This window comes from Lithobates pipiens, unplaced genomic scaffold (genome assembly GCF_037356315.1).
Source record: "Lithobates pipiens isolate NorthernLeopardFrog02 unplaced genomic scaffold, aLitPip1_a1.2 Scaffold_30, whole genome shotgun sequence".
Taxonomy (NCBI): Eukaryota; Metazoa; Chordata; class Amphibia; order Anura; family Ranidae; genus Lithobates; species Lithobates pipiens.
The window spans coordinates 179,239,738-179,259,859 of record NW_027507791.1 but is presented as its reverse complement, the minus strand read 5'-3'; the positions used below and the strand labels follow the sequence as shown (position 1 = coordinate 179,259,859).

Genomic DNA, 20,122 nt, shown 5'->3' with positions numbered 1-20,122 from the left:
GTTTATAGTGCAAAAAATAAATACCACAGAGATGATCAAATACCACCAAAAGAAAGCTCTATTTGTGTGAAAAAAAGGACGTCAATTTTGTTTGGGTACAATGTCGCATGACAGCGCAATTGTCAGATAAAACAACGCAGTGCCGAATCTCAAAAAGTGCTCTGGTCAGGAAGGGGGTAAAATTTTCTGGGGCTGAAGCGGTTAAAGGGGCAATATGACTGCATAATGCATAAATAGGCCCTCTGTTACATTAGCATCCAAAAAGAAAAATGCATGCACTATCCAAAATAGAAAAATTTTTAGATACATTTTTCAAACTTACAAATGTTTTAGAAAAATACAATGTAATTGAGTGCCTATTTTAAATTTAAGAAATGTTTGTTTATTACATCTGAATAAATGTTGTTTCTAAATCCCAAGTTGCAACAATAAAGTGTCAAGGTAACGACTTCCCACTAGGGGACAGAATCTGAATGTATAAAAAGAATTTGAACTTAATGTGAATTTACAGTATATTTATAAGAGGAGCCATGAGGTTCCTCAGCAATCTGTTCAAGATATAGTACTTTTTTATTAGTACTTTTTATTATTTTACTTTTTGCAAAATCAAAAAAACAAACAAAAAAAAAAAGAACATGAACATACCAGCATAAGAAAAACAGCAACATACCTTTTCCACAAACTGTTCCATAGTGATTACTGTGGAAAAACAAATAAGCAGTTATTGTGCAAGAAATGGTCAAATATTTTGTCTGAATAAAGTTATCAACCACGTCCACACTGCTCACATTTGCATTACCAATGGTCAGCAAAGCAAAAGTGTTGGAAATAGACTGCATGACTTCTGACCAGAGTGGACCCAAATGAAATGAAAAATTGTGCCCCCAAATCTTTGGCATTTTAATCAGGTATGTGTATATAATCTTGCATAAATCTGTATGAATTCGTCTCTAGAAGATATTTATTTACTAAGAAATGAGTTCGAAACCACCTCCAAAATATTCTGCAGCATGGACTTTTTTTCTCAATTTCCCCATAGCGTTTCAAGCGGGAAGGATTTGTACTCGATAGAAGAGCATAATTCAGATAAATTAAAGGAAAGTGTGGTATTTTGGACATATTTCGTTGTTTTATATTTCATCTAGCCTTTCTCATCCAGGATACCATGGAACCATAGGGTACCCTCAGAGGTTGCTATGGGGTTCTTTGGGAATGAGCGATTTCTGCTTCTCAAATAATTGACTACTGACACTAGTAATCTTTTTAGCTATTTGTAAGAAGGGGAATCTTCCCAATGACCACATGCTTAAGGCTAATTCTTCCCACATATTACCAGAAGTTCATTGAGGCTATAAAATTATTTGAAGGGTTTCCCAGAGTTGAAAGTTTGAGAAAGGCTGGTCTAGACTAAAAAAATTTAATGGAAAAAAGTGTTTCTATTTTTTTTTTTTTTTTTTAGTGCATATATTTTAATATTGCTTATTAATCCTGAATTTTCTTCACCCGTGTATGCTTTGCTAGGAAAGCGATGTCTAACTGTGAAATCATGTGAGGTCTTGGAGCTTTGAAATAAGATCTTGTCCAGCAGAACAAGAGGCTATATGATGAGCTCCAAAAGAACTATAAAGATAATCAGAAAAAGTCCCTAATATGTAGAGATATACAGTATCTGCAGCAGTCTAACCAGGCTGGGAGCAGTAAAAAATAAGCAGCAGAGAGCCAATAGCATGTAAATTGAAATTTGAATAAACATTTGGGTCTGGTATGGGTTTTAGTGCAGACCTCATGCAAAAAAACAAACAAAACAAAAATGGCATACAACCCCCCCCTAATTTTATACCAGACCCTTTGGGTAGTTTTCAAAAACTGGAGAGTGCAAAAACTGGTGCAGCTGTGCATGCTGGCCAATCAGCTTCTAACTTCAGCTCGTTAAATTAAGCTTTGGCAATTAAGCTTTTGGTTGCACCAGATAGTGCACTCTGCAATTTAGGACAATCAACCCCAAAGGGTCTGGTATGGAGATTAAGAGGGACCCTACAAAAATTTAAAAAAGCATGAGGGCCCCCTAAAATCTATACCTGACCCTTATCAGAGCATGCAGCTTGGGGGACAAGAAAGCTCCACATGCCCTCAACATGGAGGGAACTTATGCCATTTTTTTTGGGGGGGGGGGTGTTTGCCCCCTTACCTCCGTAACAGACCCTTACCATGGATAAAGATCGGGTATTGATATGGTTTGCATCATGGACCAATCAGAATACATATCAGACACTTAAGAATAATAGTCTGTTATAGATTGTAAGGTATAGTATGCAAAAATTCCATTAGTTTAATGTAACATCTACCATCAGTAACCATCAGAGACCTTTCTGTAGGAAAATAGTTTGGTACAAATATTCTAGAGGACCACAATTGAGTTGTGTCAATGTGTGTTTTCTGGGCACCCAGAATTTTGACTCAGATATCAGAAATAACAGTCTGCTATGGATTTGGAATATGGGATCATGCATGAAATGTTTCTGAACAACAAATGAAAATAACACAAAAGTTTTAAAACATCATAGCATGCAATGGAGACTCAAACTTGCTTGTTAACAGTGCAGTCCCTAGGGGGTGCGGCCCCCACCTGGATGACACCCACGAGAGGGTGACACCAGGCTCAGACTGGCAGTGTGATGCCGTAGCTCCCTCCTTCCCTTCTGGGATCTCTTCAGCTGCATGCAATGTGTGGGCATAGTGGGGGAGGAGGGAGTGTGGAAGAGACAGAGGTGCCTGGGGGCCAAACTTCCCACACACCGCAACTAATCTCTCTCCCTGCCGTATGCACTCACTGCAGACTGGACTAAGCCATCTCCTCCTTGGCTCTGACATTTCAAGTACACAGGCTGGGAGGAAGAGCCGAGGAAGAGGGACACCACACTACAGCACCTGCCCGGGGGCGAGGTATGTAATAACACAGTTACATAGTTAGTCAGGTTGAAAAAAGTCACAAGTCCATTTAGTTCAATCATAAAAATAAATACAATAATAATATCAAACAATCCCATATACCCAATTCTATACCCACAGCTGATCCAGGGGAAGGTGAAAAACCCTAGCAAAGCATGATTCAATTTGCTACAGCAGGGGAAAAAAATCCTTCCTTACCCCCAAGAGGCAATCAAATTTTCCCTGGATCAACGTTACCTATAAATGTCAGTACCCAGTTATATTATGTACATTTAGGAAAGAATCCAGGCCTTTCTGAAAGCAATTTACTGAGCTGGCCATAACCACCTCTGGAGGGAGTCTATTCCACATTTTCACAACTCTCTCTGTAAACAAAACTTTCTGTATTTGGAGATGAAATCTCTTTTTCTCTAGGCGTAATCTCTTTTCCTCTAGGCGTAATCTCTTTTCCTTTAAGCCTATTGCAGAGGAGGGGGCATGGTGATTGGGGGGCATTGGCAGGTAACAGAGTAATTTTTGGGAGGCGGGGGATTGAGGATATGTACTAGGGGGTGCTTTGTTTTGGGTTAGAAATGACTTAGCAGTAGAAGGCGGGGGGGGGGGGGGATTTGAAGTTTAACCTCCCAGCGCAATTCCACTCCCCTACCAAAGCACCCCCTAGCACATATCCTCTAATCCCCCCAAATCAAAGATCCCATCCCAGCTCCATCAATCCCCACAATCCCATCCTTACTGCATCCACCCCCCCCCCAATCCCATCCTGGCTCCATCCACCTACCCAAATCTAATCCCAGCTCCATCCAACACCCCAATCCCATCCCGGCTCTATCATCCACCCTGACCCTATCCTGGCTCCATCCTCCACCCTGATCCCATCTTGACTCCATCCACCACCCTGATCCCATCCCGGCTCCATCTACCACCCTGATTCCATCACAGGTCTATCCACCCCCAATCCAATCCAATTCCAGCTCTATCCACCACCCCAATTCCATCCCGGCTCCATCCATCCCCCCAAACCCATCCCGGCTCCATCCATTGTGGCAGGTTAAGGGGGAGAGCCACACTGACACACTAGGCTGCATAATACCAGGGGGGTGACACCATGTTTTACCGTACCAGGTGACACCAACTCTAGTGCCACCACTGCTTGTTAATAGACATGTTTAAATGAACATTGGAAATGCATTGTTCATGCTTTTGACTACAAAAAACCAACACCAGGTACAACACAATTCTGTAATTGATCAGCCTAGATCCTTGGTGTCCAACAAGCAGCCCTTCTGTGTGTGGCATGCAAGCTGCTGGGCACCAGTTCACCAGCAGAGTGGCCGCTGGGTGCCAGGCATGGGTACACTCTCTGTGATCCAGCACCCAGAATTCAAAGAAAGAAAGAGAGAAAGAAAGCCTAGATAGAGAAAGGCATGGGAGCATGTGAGTAAGTGGTCACCAATTAGCGCAGTTAACTTTTGCCCCTGCCATAACTACCAAAGTTGAGGGGGAAGGGGGGGGGGGGTCAACTTTCACTGCCACTATCCACCAATGCAGGGATGGTTAGCTTTCATTGCTAATGATGACCAATGCAATGGATACAGTACTCACCATAGTGTTACTAGCTGGCACTGTGTAGATGACACAGCCCTGTGATATGTTTTGTCCTGGCAATAAACTCTCTTTTTTGAGGGGGAGGAGGTTCATGCGCTGGGGCATACAACCAAAGCCCTTTTAATTACTGATCTGGATGTGGACAGAAACACAGCTTAAAAAATATATATGGGGTCTAAAAAAGATTGCCTGCCATACATACAGTATATACTGTACATGTACTGTATAAACTTAGAAATATTGAATAACAGTAGTAGAATGGAATAACAATAGTCAGGGCCGGACTGGGAATAAAATACAGCCCTGGAAAAAATTTCATACCAGCCCCACAACATTATTATACCAGCGCAGCAGCATAACGTCATTATTTTCTTGTTCATGAAAGGGAAAACCATACTTTTTAAAGCACATTTGAAGAGTGTATTATATATAGATAAGACAGATATGAAATCACATAGGTGTGTGTGTGTGTGTGTGTGTGTGTGTGTGTGTGTGTGTGTGTGTGTGTGTGTGTGTGTGTGTGTGTGTGTGTGTGTATATATATATATATATATATATATATATATATATATATATATATATATATATATATATATATATATATACAAGTTCCAGTTAAAAGTGGTAAGTGGTCAATCAAGGGGGACCCCAAGAACTCTGAACGTGGGGGGGAGGCACTTTCCGCAGAAAGAATACACTAAGGTGAGGGGGGGTTACGGGAAACCTTTATATCAGTGCCCCCTTACATTATCGTATTCAATTCCCCCTTAGATCAGTGACCCCCCTCAGACTGGCCTGGCGGCGCTGCCACTGACCTCCTCTCAGTTGCACCGTGCAGGGCTCAGTCAGTCGACTCCAGCTCAGTGGCTCTGGTTTTATCCTATAGTCTCCTCTCCACAGTCCACACATATCTGACCTCTCCCATGACCCTCATCCCGGTGGTGCTCCCACTCTTGACTCCTCTCCAGACTCCCTCAGAGACTGCAGACATGATACGGGAGATGGTCAGAGACTGCAGACATGATACAAGAGCTCAATGCCGCCTCATCAGTGGCAATCAAATGCAGCCTCATCAGTGGCAATCAAATGCAGCCTCATCAGTGGCTATCAAATGCAGCCTCAACAGTGCCCATCAAATGCAGCCTCACCAGTGCCCATCAAATGCAGCCTCACTGTTCCCATCATTGCAGCCTCACTGTGCCTACCATTGCAGCCTCACTGTGCACATCATTGCAGCCTCACTGTGCCCATCAATGCAGCCTCACTGTGCCCATCAATGCAGCCTCACTGTGCTCATCATTGCAGTCCCTCCTGTGCCCCATGTCCCAGTCTGTAGTCCCTGTCTGTGCGAAGGTGTGTTGTTGATGCTCGGTACAGTAACTTGCATGCCAGCAGGATGTCCATGATGGCCAGCAGCAAGCAGGGTCTGTTCTTGTTTTAGATGGGGACAGTGCTGCTTCCAGAGAATCTGTTTGCTTTGAGATGGAGTGGTCCCTGGCCTCCTGCACCTTCAGCCATCCTCATTTTCCGGTCCCAGTCAGCCTGTCTTCTGGTCCTGGAGAAGTGGAGAGCATTGGCTGGGAGCTGGAGAGAAGGGGGAGCAGAAAGTACTGGCGGGGTTGGAGAGAACATGGGAGGGGGCAAAGAGCAGGGGCAGTGGAGATCACAGGGGTGGGGAGCGGAGAGTTCTGGGGGGGAACTTGAGAGCACTGGGGGGGCAAAAAGAACAGGGGTGGAGAGCACGGGAGGCTGAGAGCTGTGGGGTGGCAAAGAGCACTAGGGGGGCAGAAAAACAGGGGTGGAGAGCACGGGGGCTGGAGAGTACTGGAGGGTACAAAAAGAAGCGGGGGTAACGGAGAGCAATGGGGGGGGGGGATTGAGAGCACCAGTGGATGCCAGAAAGAACAGGGTTGGAAAGCACAGGGGACTGGAGAGCACTGGTGGGGTTGGAGAGCACATGGGTGGGGCAAAATGCAGGAGGAGTGGAGAGTACAGGGGTGGGGAGTGGAGAGTCCTGGGGAGCCAAAAAGAACAGGGGTGGAGAGCACGAGGGGGCAGAGAGCACTGGGGGGGGGTCTGGAGAGCGATTGGGTGAAATTTGAGAGCACTGGGGGGCCAGAAATAACAGGGGTGGGGAGAATGGGGGGCTGGAGAGCACTGGAGTGATGGCTGGAGAATGATGGGGAGAGCTGCAGGGCACTGGGGGGAGAAAGAACAGTTGTGGAGAGCACTGGGAGGAGTGAAGAGCACTGGGATGGTGGCTAGAGAAGGATGGGGAGAGCTGGAGAGCAGGGGGGGCAGAAAGAACGGGTTGGAGAGAACTGTGGGGGGGCTGGAGAGTGTGGTGGGGAGGAGAGCATGGTAGGGCGAGCCAGGGGGCACAAGGAGAACTGGGGGGTGGCCAGTAAAAAGAAGTTGAATAGGAGGATTGGCAGGAGATGCCCGCCCGTACAGCCCGCCCTGTGTGCGTGGATAGGAGGATCAGCGTGGGGGGGGGGCGCATATAGAGGAAATTGGCTTTCTATATTCCTCCATGCCGCCGCTGAATGCTTGATTCTCCCCCTCTCCCTCCTGCAAGCATTCAGCAGCTGCATGGAGGAATATAGAAAGCTAATTTCCTCTATATGCGCCCCCCCCCCACGCTGATCCTCCTATCCACGCACACAGGGCGGGCTGTACGGGCGGGCATCTCCTCCTGTGGATCACGGAGCTGGCTGGATCTGTGTTCGGCGGCAGCGCTGTAACATGGTCCCGTCCCCCTAGAGCAGCCCGTGTGATAGGTGGAACACTGATTTTATCTACTATCACATGAGCCGGTCTAAGGGGGCGAGACCGTGTTACAGCGTTGCCGCCAAACACAGAACCAAGCCAGCTCCGTTACACACAGGAGCAGGAGTGAGGGGAGCACTGTAGCAACTCAAAGCGGCCCCAGGGCAGACGGGCTAAATGGAAATCTCCCGGTATCCTGGGAGGCTAGTCTGGCCCTGACAGTAGTAGAACATCTACTAAGGAGTTACCTGTAATTATTACATAGGACTTGCATGTAAATATATTGCCCACTTCTTCTGAGAATGCACAGATGCGCTTCCTCACTAGAGCTTTATAAGCTGTTAAAAATGTATGTGCCAGACTTTGCATGCTTACCTTTTAATAGGCATACATATTTAATTTACTGTATAACACTTCTTATATTAACACTTTTAACAATAATGCTGCGTACACACAATCGCACATTCCAACAACAAATACATGTTTATTTTCTGACAGATGTTGGCTTGGAACTTGTCTTGCATACACATGGTCACACAAACCTTGTCGGACATTCCAAATGTCAAGAATGCAGTGACATACAACACGTACGACGAGCCAAGAAAAATTAAGTTCAATAGACAGTGCGGCTCTTCTGCTTTATTCCGAACACGCATGGAATTTTGTGCATGTATTAACACAAGGGTGCCCAGCCTTTTGAAGAGCGAGTGCCACTTAAGCGACTTGGGTAACCAGTAGCAGGCCTTAAAGCGGAACTCTACCCAAAAGGGGAAGCTCTGCTTGTCTGCCTCCTCCCTCTTTCTGCTGCCACTTCTGCCACCTTTTGGAGGGGGGAAGGCGTACCTGGCTTTGACAGGTACCCACTCTAACTTCTGGTTGAGTTCAGTGAAGTGAGATGGAAGTTCGTCCCCCCTTCTCCCCGTAGCCGGCCCTTTTACAGAACACAACACAAATCATGCATGAGCAGTACAAAACCGTCTGTCAAAGAACAAAAGAAGGCTGAGCGGCTGCACTCCGATGCAACATCTTTATTTATAAGTCCAATAAAATCCATACAGTCACAGAGGTAGGGAACAAGATAGCTAATGTGGTTCACACCGCCAGTGGGTGCTTAATCATAGCTGATGGGACCCAGGCTGACCATCCGTATATATAGGAAAACCGACTGTGAAGCCTCAAGGCTTTCCTTAGCTGAGATGGTGGCGCCAGCCCCCAAGAATCAGCTTAGGTGAGGACACCGCTGGACACCTGGACAGACAATTAAGTGCCCTAATAGTAAAAGTCAGCAGCTACAGTATTTGTAGCTGCTGAATTACAATTTTTAGGAGGGGCTGGAACTCCGCTTTAATGAGCAGAGCAGGCACGACAGGTCTGTGTCTGTTCTACACATGGTGAGAGGGCAAGGACACAGCCCACCCTACTCTATGGGCCCTCCGATCTGCCCAGACAGAATAAGATGGTTCCCCTTCTGATTTGTATTAGCAAATCTAATTGGAGATAGGCAGGTGCAAACAGACACAAGTCCACCATAGAGGTATATGGAGGATCCAATTGGGTCCGCTTGAGAAAACGGACAGGCAGACTCGATTGGACAGATCATGTGAAAGGGGTCTAAGGCTCCATGCGCACTTGAGCTCATAAACGGCTGTTTTTTGGAGTTTGGGTGTTTTCTCATGAACTCCACTCTATGTTATCCTATGTGTTCATGGATGTTTTTGGACGTTTATCAGCAATGGAGTTTATGGGCTGTTTTCTGAACGCCCTAAAATCGCATTTAAGAGCAGTACTGGAAATGCCAGACACCGGTAAAAGGTGTTAAATGAGTGTTAAGCGTTGTTCGGTGTTTCTCTGCCTCTATTCAAAATAAATGGTTCCCTATGGGGATCCATTGATTTGAATAGAAGTCGCACCAGAAGTCGGAACATCATGATCCAACTTGTGGTGTGTGCTGAGGATGAAGGGGAACCCCCCCCCCCCCCCCCCCCTGCCAAAATGAAAAAAAAAAGATTGGTGTGGTGTTCCCCTCTCGGACGATACCAGACTCTTCGGTCTTGTAGTGATTTTAAGGGGAACCACCTTCGCTGAAAAAACGGCATGGGGTCCCCCCAAAATCCATACCAAACCCTTATCCGAGCAGGCAGCCCGGCCGGACAGGAAAGGGGGTGGGGACGAGCGAGAGCCCCCCTCCTGAACCATATCAGGCCGCATGCCCTCACATGGAGATAGGTGCTTCGGGGCAGGGTGGCGCTGCTCCCCCCTAAACCCAAAGCACCTTGTCCCCGTGTTAATGAGGACAAGGGCCTCTTCCCGACAACCCTGGCTTTTGGTTGTCATGGTCTGCAGGTGAGGGGCTTATCGTAATTTGGGAGCCCCCATTAATAAGGGGGCCCCCAGATCCTGGCCCCCACCCTATGTGCATGAGTATGGGGTACATCATACCCCTACCCGTTCACCTGGAAAAAAAGTGTCAAAAATAAAACACTACACAGGTTTTTAAAGTAATTTATTAGTCAGCTCCGGGGTCTCTTCTGACTTCAGTGGTCTTTTCCGACTTCTCCGCTCTCTCTTTGAATATTCTCCCGCTCTCTTCTCCCGGGCTCCTCTGCTATCTTCTGGTCTTTTGCTAGCGCTGATATCCCAACCTGATACCAAAATTCTTTTCAATGCTCGCTTTACTTCTATTTAGTTTAATCTATAACTGTCTCTCAAATTTCTGATATTTTGAGCAAATTCTCCTGGCCCAAGTTTTGGGTGTTTTATATGTTCCGTGGCCTTTTGTATATCACTTTCAGTCCACGCCCGACAAACTGTCATAGTGATGGGATTGTCAACTCCACCAGTCCTAGGGTTGGGGACTTCTATCATTAGTGTCATAAAGCTACCATCAGCTTGGGTATCCGGTAAGGATGAGCCAAACAACACCAGAACCTGCGAACAGACCTAAACTTTGTGTGAACTTTAGAACCCTATTAAAATCTATGGGAGTCGAATGTTCAAAATCTAAAGTGCTAATTTTAAAGGCGAATATGCAAGTTACTGTACTAAAAAGTGTTTTGGGACCTGGATCCTGTCCCAGGGGACATGTATCAATGAAAAAAAAAGTTTTAAAAATGACAGTTTTTTCAGGAGCAGTGATTTTAACCACTTAACAACCGCCCATAGCCAATTAACCGCTTCAGGGCGGTTGTTTGACTCTAACGGTCTCCCAGAATTCTGCTCTCACGCGCCCCCTGGGGAGCGCACATGAGAGCATCCGTGACCGCCGGGTCCAGTGGAGCCGGCGCATCACGGATCACGGTAAACGACCGCTCATCACGGCCGTTTATCACGTGATCGCTCCGTCAAATGACGGAGTGATCACTTGTAAACAAACCGGCTTCATGTTATGAGGCCGGTTCCTCCCTCCTCCTCTCTGTACCGATCGGTACAGCGGAGGGGAAAGAGATCGGTGTCGGCAGCGCTGTGGGCTGCATCTGCAGTGCCCACATCGCTGCTCACCGAATTTAACCCCTCCATACCCTGGCAATACTCTGCAATGCCAGCTAATACTCTGCAATACCCCGCCAATACTCTGCAATACCCCGCCAATACCCCGCCAATACTCTTCAATACCCCGCCAATACTCTTCAATACCCCGCCAATACTCTTCAATACCCCGCCAATACTCTTCAATACCCCGCCAATACTCTGCAATACCCGCCAATACTCTGCAATACCCCGCCAATACTCTGCAATACCCTGCCATAAATTGCCATACCCAGCCAAACTTGGAGATACCCTGCTATACCCAGCCATACACGGAGATACCCAGCTATACTCGGGGATACCCTGCAATACCCAGCCATAGACGCCACCCTCCCCTCGCCGCCCTCCGGTGCTTCTACCAACTCGCCAATACGATCAAAGCCAGAATCTTTTTATTTTTTTTTTATTTTTTATTTCAGGCTTCCCAGCCTAGAGGTGAGATGTGGGGTCTTATTGACCCCCAGATCTCACTGTAAAGAGGACCTGTCATCCCATATTCCTATTATAAGGGATGTTTACATTCCTTGTAATAGTAATAAAAGTGATCAGAAATTTATTTTTGGGGAAAAAAATGTCAAACAAAAATAAATAAAGTAAAATGAACAATAAAAAAAAAAAATTTAAAGCGCCCCTGCCCCCATGTGTTCGCATGCAGAAGCGAGCGCATACGTAAGCCCCGCCCACATCTGAAAATGGTGTTCAAACCACACATGTGAGGTATCGCCGTGAACGTTAGAGCAAGAGCAATAATTCTAGCTCTAGACCTCCTCTATAACTCAAAACATGTAACCAGTAAAAAAAAATTAAAGCGTCGCCTATGGGGATTTTTAAGTAGCGACGTTTGGCGCCATTCCACGGGCATGTGCAATTTTGAAGAGTGACATGTTAGGTATCTATTTACTCAGCATAACTTCAACTTTCACTTTATGCAAAAATTGGGCTAACTTTAATTTATTTTTTTTAAGCACAAAACAGTTTTTTTCCCCATAAAAACACGTTCGAAAAATTGCTACGCAAATACCGTGTGAGCTAAAAATTTGCAACGACCACCATTGTATTCTGTAGGGTCTTTGCTAAAAAAAAATATAATGTTTTGGCGTTCTATGTAATTTTACAGCAAATAAATGATGATTTTTACATGTAGGAGAGAAATGTCAGAATTTGCCTGGGTGCTCCAGAACGCCTGATGGCGCTCCCTGAATGTTGGGCCTCTGTATGTGGCCACGCTGTGTAAAAATCTCACACATGTGGTATCACCGTACTCGGGAGTAATAGCAGAATGTGTTTTGCGGTGTAATTTGTGGTATGCATATGCTGTGTGTGAGAAATAAACTGATAATATGACAATTTTGTGGAAAAAAAAAAGGAAAAAAATCTTGATTTTGCAAAGAATTGTGGGAAAAAATGACAACTTCAAAAAACTCATCATGCCTCTTACTAAATGTCTTCTTTCCAAAGAGGGGTCATTTGGGGGGTATTTGTAATTTTATGGCATGTTAGGGTCTCAAGAATTGAAATAGACCGTCAGTACTTCAGGTATGATCAATTTGCAGATATTGACACCATAGCTTGTGGACTCTATAAACTTTCACAAAGACCAAATAATATCCACCAATTTGTACTTATTTTTACCAAAGATATGTAGTTGTATAAATTTTGGCCAAAAATTACTATTACTATCTGCTAAATTTTATAACAGAAATGAAGAAAATTTAACTTTTTTACAGATTTTTCGGTCTTTTTTCTTTTATAGCACAAAAAATATAAAACCGCGAGGTGATTAAATTCCACCAAAAGAAAGCTCTATTTGTGTGAAAAAAAGGACAAAAATTTCATATGGGTACAGTGTTGCATGACTGATTGTTGGCTTTACATGCTGTTTTTTATCATCTTTATGTGAGTAGTTTGTGTTTGAACAAAAAAATGTAATCTTATACTTCAGCGGTGAGTACTTAGATCTTTTCTTTCTACCCATGACCTGGTATCGTTGCTGAGATCTAAGGAGATGTGAGAGAAGTTTATGGTCCGTATTAACCCTTTTGATACCAGCTTTCATGAGCTGTTTGCACAGGGGTCCATGCTATAAGGTGAGAGTGATTAGTTAGACCGGAGGTGGAGGGATTGTCACGCTACTGTGGAAGAAAAAATTACTTACGTCAGTGCTACAGTTTGAATTTAAAACGTATTTGTGTGAACTGTGAAGTTAAGTCATGGATTGTGGAAACTAACTAGAGTCGGGTGATTTTATATAGTGTATACCACATTTACCACTGACTAATGCAGAGTTGCAATGCAAGGAGATCAGCTAAAAGTAGTTGGATCTGTATGTGCGTTATAATTAATCAAAATTAAAAATCAAAAAAATGATTAATCGAACACGAAAATTTTTGTCAGTAACAGCCCTAATATATATATATATATATATATATATATATATATATATATATATATATATATATATATATATATATATATATAAAATCAACTTTAAGGATTGTATATGGTTCTGTAGATGATATTTTGGAAAACTACCACATATATTTGTTGATAAACAATAAAGTATGTGTTGGAGAAAGAAAGAAGAAAAAAAGAATAAGGAAGGACTGGGAAAAAAAGGGGGAGGTGGTTAAGGAAGACACCCAACTATCTCTTCTGAGGACTTGTGATTTATATGCTCTTTATGCATGAAAACTGTATGTGGTTTGATTCATGTCTCTTTGTAAAGTTCTCTCCGGGGAGACCATTGCTGGTAGAATTTAGCCAGGCCATTGTGTTTGTATGCCATTATTCGTTCCAGGGAGTATGTCTCAGAAGTAAGTAAGCTTAATTACTTCCCCAACATTCGGGGCTATGTTAGATTTCCATTACCTCATGAGTATCAATCGTATGGCAAAAAAGTATGTGCATAACCACATGTTTAAGTTTAAATGGAAATTTTTCTATTCCAATACTTAGTATTTCCAGCTTGAAGCTGGGTCTGGTTATGAACCCAGTTAGGTTCGCTATGAGTTTGAACACTGAGTTCCAGTAGCTGCATGAGTTAGGGCAGAACCACAACATGTGAGATAGTTTACCTATTAGGCCACATTTACGGCAGCATTGGTTAGATTGCTCGGACTTAAATTTGGTCATCATGTATGGCGTAAAGTACCATCTGAGGTGGAGTTTCTGTGCTATTTCCCACTATGTAGCACATTTAGAAACAGACAGGTTGTGCACTATTGCTTTTTGCCATTGGTGTTCTGGCATAGTAACATTTAGCTCTGTTGCCCATTTGACCAGGGGATTGGATAATTTGAAGGTGAGTTTGTCATGCATGCAGTTGCAGAAAAGGGAAATGCCCTTTTTTGGGGGGTTTAGAGATGTCCAAAAATTCCAAGCTTCATGGGAAATCTTTATTTCTGAGCTAGGTTGGGTGGTAAGGTGGATTTCAGTTGGGCATACGTTAGGAACTCCCCTTTTGGAAGGGTACATTTGGAAGCTAATTCTTCATAGGAGATGAGTTTACCTTCCCTAAGGATGGACTTCCTTGATCCCTTTCGCTTCCCATTTGTGAGTTGCTATACTGGTATTAATAAATTTGAGCGTTCCCACATTAAGTGGGACCTTTGGCTGTTTGGCTGATTGGTTGCCATCTTGTAAAAAGTGTTTCCATTCTAGTATGGAGGCTGATAGCATAGGGTGGTCCATGCCTGTGCTAATGCTGGGGGATATGGTATGGCTAAGAAAACTGATTGTATGTTGCCTATTGGTACAGAAGATTGTTCTAAGGTACACCATGGATTGCAATATGGTTGTATAAACCAGAACCTAAGCTGGTCTAACAGTGTGGCAGTGTAGTAGTCATGCAAATCTGGTACTCCCATTCCCCCTGCCCTTCTATGTTTCCGTAACCTTAATGCAGTTTTTAGGGTGCGCCCCCCCCCCCCAATCTTTGATTATCTTGTGGGAAAGACCTATTTGGTGAAGGAATCACAATATTGCTCTTTACATTGGGTGTTCGGAGTGTCAATTAATGTGTAAATTCACGCATTATTATACAAGTGTGGACTTTTTGGACTGTAACCATTATATAAAATGTGTTTTTTATCTTTATCTATCTATGTAAGATTTTTGCATTTGACCTGAAGATTTAGGGATTGTTTATGGATTTTGGATATTATAATACACAGTATTATATATATATATATATATATATATATATATATATATATATATATATATATATATATATATATATATAATTGTTTTCTTGACCTCTTACTAATTTATAATTATTTATTTATTATAATAATTTCTTTTTATGTCAGATACAGGTTTGCCTGAAATACCAAATGAAGCAAGATAACTCAACCAATGTAAAAGAATTTATACTATTGGCTTTCACAAATCTCCAGCACTTCCAGTTTTTGCTTTTTGTTTTAGTTCTAATAATGTACAATACATGCCTTGCTGGAAATCTGATGATTATTTTCCTAGTTACGAGAAGCTCTTCTCTTCATAAACCGATGTATTTTTTTATCAGTGATTTTGCTATTTTGGAAGTCATATTCGTTTCAGTTATTGTCCCAAAACTTTTAGATATTCTAATTACATCTAAACATGTGATTTCCTTCATAGGTTGCTTTGCACAATTGTATGTTGGTAATTCAACTGGAATAATAGAATGCTATATCCTTACAGTTATGGCTTATGATAGACACTTGGCTATACACAGCCCCTTGCTTTATACCAGCATCATGAGCCAAATAAAAGTAACGCTTGCAATACTTCCGTGGGTTGCTGGATTTGTCCTTGCTGGTATCACCACCTTATTCACAGCCTGTCTTGAATTTTGCGGTCCCAACGAGCTTGATCTTTTTTTTTGTGATATGGCCCCGCTGCATAATTTGTCATGTTCAGACCCTTTTTTAAGTAATTTGGTTACAAACGTGGCAGCTGTTTTTGTCATACTTATACCCTTCATCATCATCCTATACATCTACACTCATATCATCATTACAGTCTCAAAAATTAAAAGTGAAGAGGGCATGCATAAAGCATTTCTCACATGCACATCTCATCTCACTGTAGCCAGTCTCTTCTTCGTGACATGTATTATTGTGTACCTCCAACCAAGTGGTAGCCAATATCAGAAATATTTTGCTCTTGTTTACGTAGTGTTCACACCAACATTAAATCCATTCATTTATACCTTAAGAAACAGTGACGTCAAAACAGCTTTCTACAGATTGTTTAGTAGCAAATTTTAGACATGTGCACTGCCGAAAAAAATTATTTGTTTTAGTTTCATTCGTTTTTTGTTTTCATTTTTCGGATCATTTGTTATGATCGCAATTCGTAAATAAGCAAATTCGTAAAATTGAAAATCCGAAAATAAGAAAGTAAATTCAAAAATTTGAAAGAATACTAACTAGCTAACTATTAAATTATAGGTATTTGAATTTCCTTTTGCAACTTGGCTGAACATAAGAAATTCAAATTTATCTGAAGTTACGTATTATCCAAAATAATCCAAAATAACGAATGCCACATCTAAACAAATGGAACAAAACAAATTATTTATTATTATTAATAATAATATTAATAATAATAATAATATTAATAATACTACACTTTTTATTATTGTTATTTATTATTATCAATTTGTAGCATTCCATTTGTTTAGATATGGCATTCCTATTTTCAGGTAACTTCAAATAAATTTGTATTCGTTACATTCACTAACAGCCAAATTTGAAAGAAAATGTCAATACCTATAATTTAATTGTTAGTAATAGTTAAGTTATTATTAGTTAGTTATTATTTCAGATTTTTAAATTTTTGGGTTTTTGAAACTTAGAATATTTACGAACTTACGAATATTCAAATTTATGAATATTCGGAAAAATTTGTTAAATGGGTTTTCGTTAATTCAGATATTTCCAAATTAATGAATCTGTCGAAATTTGTTAAAAAACAAACTGGGAACGAAACAAATTGAACGTCTAGCAAAGATTATACCAAAAATGGTGTAATCAGTTTCTTAACAAATGATTGCAGCCTATGTGGCAACTATCCCAGAGGGTGGAAGGGTGCCACGTAGGAAGGTTGTTGAGACAATTTGAACAGAAATAAATCTCTTTGCATTGTGAAACTTAAGGCAAATATATCAACCAAAAAATCAATAAGTACTAAAACGAAAGATAAATTAATGGAGTCTAAATTAACCCAGACCAAGCTGTGAATAAGGATTTGTTAATGGAACAAATGCTTAGATACCAGTTATCTGGCTTTTTTGGGCACTATAGCCCATGAAGAGCTTTGACTTCATGCCCATTCTATTCCATATCATATATTCCCTCTCCAACATCTATTCCCTGTTTAGATCTTTTCCTAGCTAACATGGATGGAAAAAATGTAAATGCCTACTGTCATGCTAGTTTGTATTTTCTATCATACATTTGTTGGATGCAATTAATAAGCCATTTGCCTCACCTGCTGAGAATGTGAAGATTAGGGCTGTGGACAAGCTGTAATATGAGACTTAGGCCCCTTACAGACGACAAGCTGACTCAGATCCGCCTGTCCATTTTCCAGGCGGATCCAAGCCGGCCATCCATTGACTCCTATAGGGAGATGGATGTCAGCGGAGATGTGTCCGCTGACACCCGTCTACTATCTTATCCACTAAAAACAGACATACGGTGATACGTTCCCCATACGTCTTGTTGGATCGGATGAGATCTGATAAAAATGGACATGCTGTCCGTTTTCACCCAATCTCTCCATAGGAATCAGTGGCACTCTGACTGGCTCCTCCCCTGCTCAGTGAGCAGAAATAGACCTGTCATCTACTGGCTCAGTGGAAATCAATGAAGCAATCTCCCGCTGAGCTGGCGGAATCCGCTAAATGGATCTGCTCTGTGTGGAAGGGGCCTTACAATGGTGAATGGTGATATACAGCGAACCAAAGCAATCTAGCTTGGAAACAAAAATGAAACAAAATATCATGCATAAAAACAGTAAAAAAAAAAAGTCACAATGTCCAAGTGGTGTGAAGAACTGATTGCAGCCTGTCTGTTTTTCAGGAGGACCTGATCGGGCCACCCATTGTTCTCTATGGAACGATGGATGTCAGCAGACATGTGTCCGCTGACACCCACTGGCATCCGATCCAGTCCACTAAAAACAGACGGATGGGGATACGTTCATCATCCATCCTGCGGATCGGATGACAGCTCGATATAAACAGACAGGCAGTCCATTTTCATCCAACAGCCCCATAGAGAACAGAAGGACCACATATACTGCATAAATTACCATAGTGGTTTTACAGTTAGAATTGCCTCCTTACAACTGTAATGTTTTTGTCTTGATTCCAACCAGAACAATATGTATTAACTTTCTTTCCATTTTTTTGTGGGTCCAGTCAATGTTCAATGACCATAATAATAAGCTCAAAGTCTTCTGAGGAAACTGGCACTTGCATGCTTGTATGTGTTTGATTATTTTAGGGTCGTTAAATTTTATATTTCCCCAACAAATGGTGTTGTAGAGAAGGCCTGCCTTGCAGTCTGCATTCTAATTCATTCCAAAGGTGTTCTATCGGATTGAGGTCATGTCTTTATGGGCCTTGCTTGCTCTCCGTGGGCAATACGGGCAGGGACCCAATACCAACGTAGAAGCACCTCATAAGCCATCTCCAAAGTGGCTGTGTTAAATGAGTATTTGGCCACAGAAGACCAGACTCGGCTCCAATCTGCCAAGTCTATCTCAGTTGCCAAGCCTCGTTCCCACTGAGCTACATAGATGAGAGGGTTATAGGTTATGAGCGGTTATTCAAAGAAGCATAGAGGGCTGAAATGAGGCCTGGGGATCCTGGAGAATGTAGGCAGGTGTGTTCAAATTAGATTTTTTGAAATGGGTACAGGGAGATTCTATGCAGTGAATGGAGCCAATGTTGCAGTTGGAGATAGTGGAAGAATTCCACCTCTGGTATGTCGTGGGACTGCATTGGGAATCAACTGGCAGTTAGAAAGTGTCAGATGTAGAACCCATTAGCAACCCACCAGGAGAAGGTTTGTGGTTGGTCTAAGCCTAGGGGAAAAGGGCGACATTAAGCTGGTGGAGCAGAGTAACGAATCCCAGACGTGCGGACTTAATAATGGTGGGCGAAGGTTATGGGGGAGCCAGAGAAGGGATTGCATAGTGACAGGAGCGCAGTTGGGCAATTCTAAAAGTTCCCACAGGGGAACATCTATTGAGACATGAAGCAGAGATAATTGGGGGGGTCCTAGGGTGTTTGTTAGCCCAAATGAACCAGTAAATTCTATTCTCGAGCAGGTGCAAAAAGTGTAATGGAACCTGTAGTGGGAGAGTGTGAAAATAATATAAGTTTGGTCATAATAATGTAATTTTTGTAATGTAATAATAGTAATTTTTACGGAATTAATCCAGCCTATCTATACAGGACAAGTGTGGGAACTGCCAAGACTAAGTGAAGCAAAGTAATGGATAATAGATGTGAAAAGAGAGGAATGAGAGGAGATCAACCTAATACCAAGGTAGTCAATGTGGGAGGATGCCCAGTGGAAGTGAAAGTGGGGCTGTAAGCGAGTAACCAGTTGAGGAGGTAAGGCAACATTAAGGGCGACCGTTTTATCTAAGTTATTGTGCGGGCCCAAAATCGATAAGAAACATGACAGAGTGCACTGCAGATTGGGAAGGGCGGTAAGTGGGTTGGTCAAAGTCAATCATCCAGCTTCATCCGTAAATAACTTAATCTTATATTTGTGGCCCGCGCAAGGGATGCCCGAGACATTCTGATCAGCCTGTAGGGCTATCACCAGAGGTTCTAGCTCTAGGGTGATGAGAGCTGGGAACAGGGGGCATCGGTGTCTTGTACCTCTGAAGATCGAGAAAGGGAAGGAGAAAAACCCTGCATATTGCACTGAAGTGGGGGGGGGGGGGGGCAATACAAGGCTTGAATCCACTATCCAAAACCCCAGTGGGATAGTACAAATCACAAGTACTTCCATGATAGGGTGTCAAAGGCTTTATAGAGATGTAAGGAGAGGAGGAAGCCTGGAGTTTTTTGCATTTGTAAAACATATATCAGATGGGTGTTTTTTTTTAACCACTTCAATACTGGGCACTTTTACCCCCTTCCTGCCCAGGCCAATTTTCAGCTTTCAGTGCAGTTGCATTTTGAATTAAAATTGAGCGGTCATGCAACACTGTAGCCATAAGATTTTTTTATAATTGTTCTTCACACAAACAGAGCTTTCTTTTT

At 42.6% G+C, this 20,122-nt stretch overlaps 1 protein-coding gene across 1 annotated transcript; it reads left to right on the top strand.

The window, feature by feature from the left end:
• Positions 1–514: 514 nt before the first annotated feature.
• On the top strand, positions 515–19,793 carry LOC143943363 (olfactory receptor 5P68-like). Its single transcript, XM_077465091.1, has 2 exons — positions 515–908; positions 15,159–19,793. Exon 2 carries the CDS (start codon positions 15,183–15,185, stop codon positions 16,098–16,100), a length of 918 nt encoding a protein of 305 aa, XP_077321217.1. The 5' UTR covers positions 515–908; positions 15,159–15,182; the 3' UTR covers positions 16,101–19,793.
• Positions 19,794–20,122: the final 329 nt, after the last annotated feature.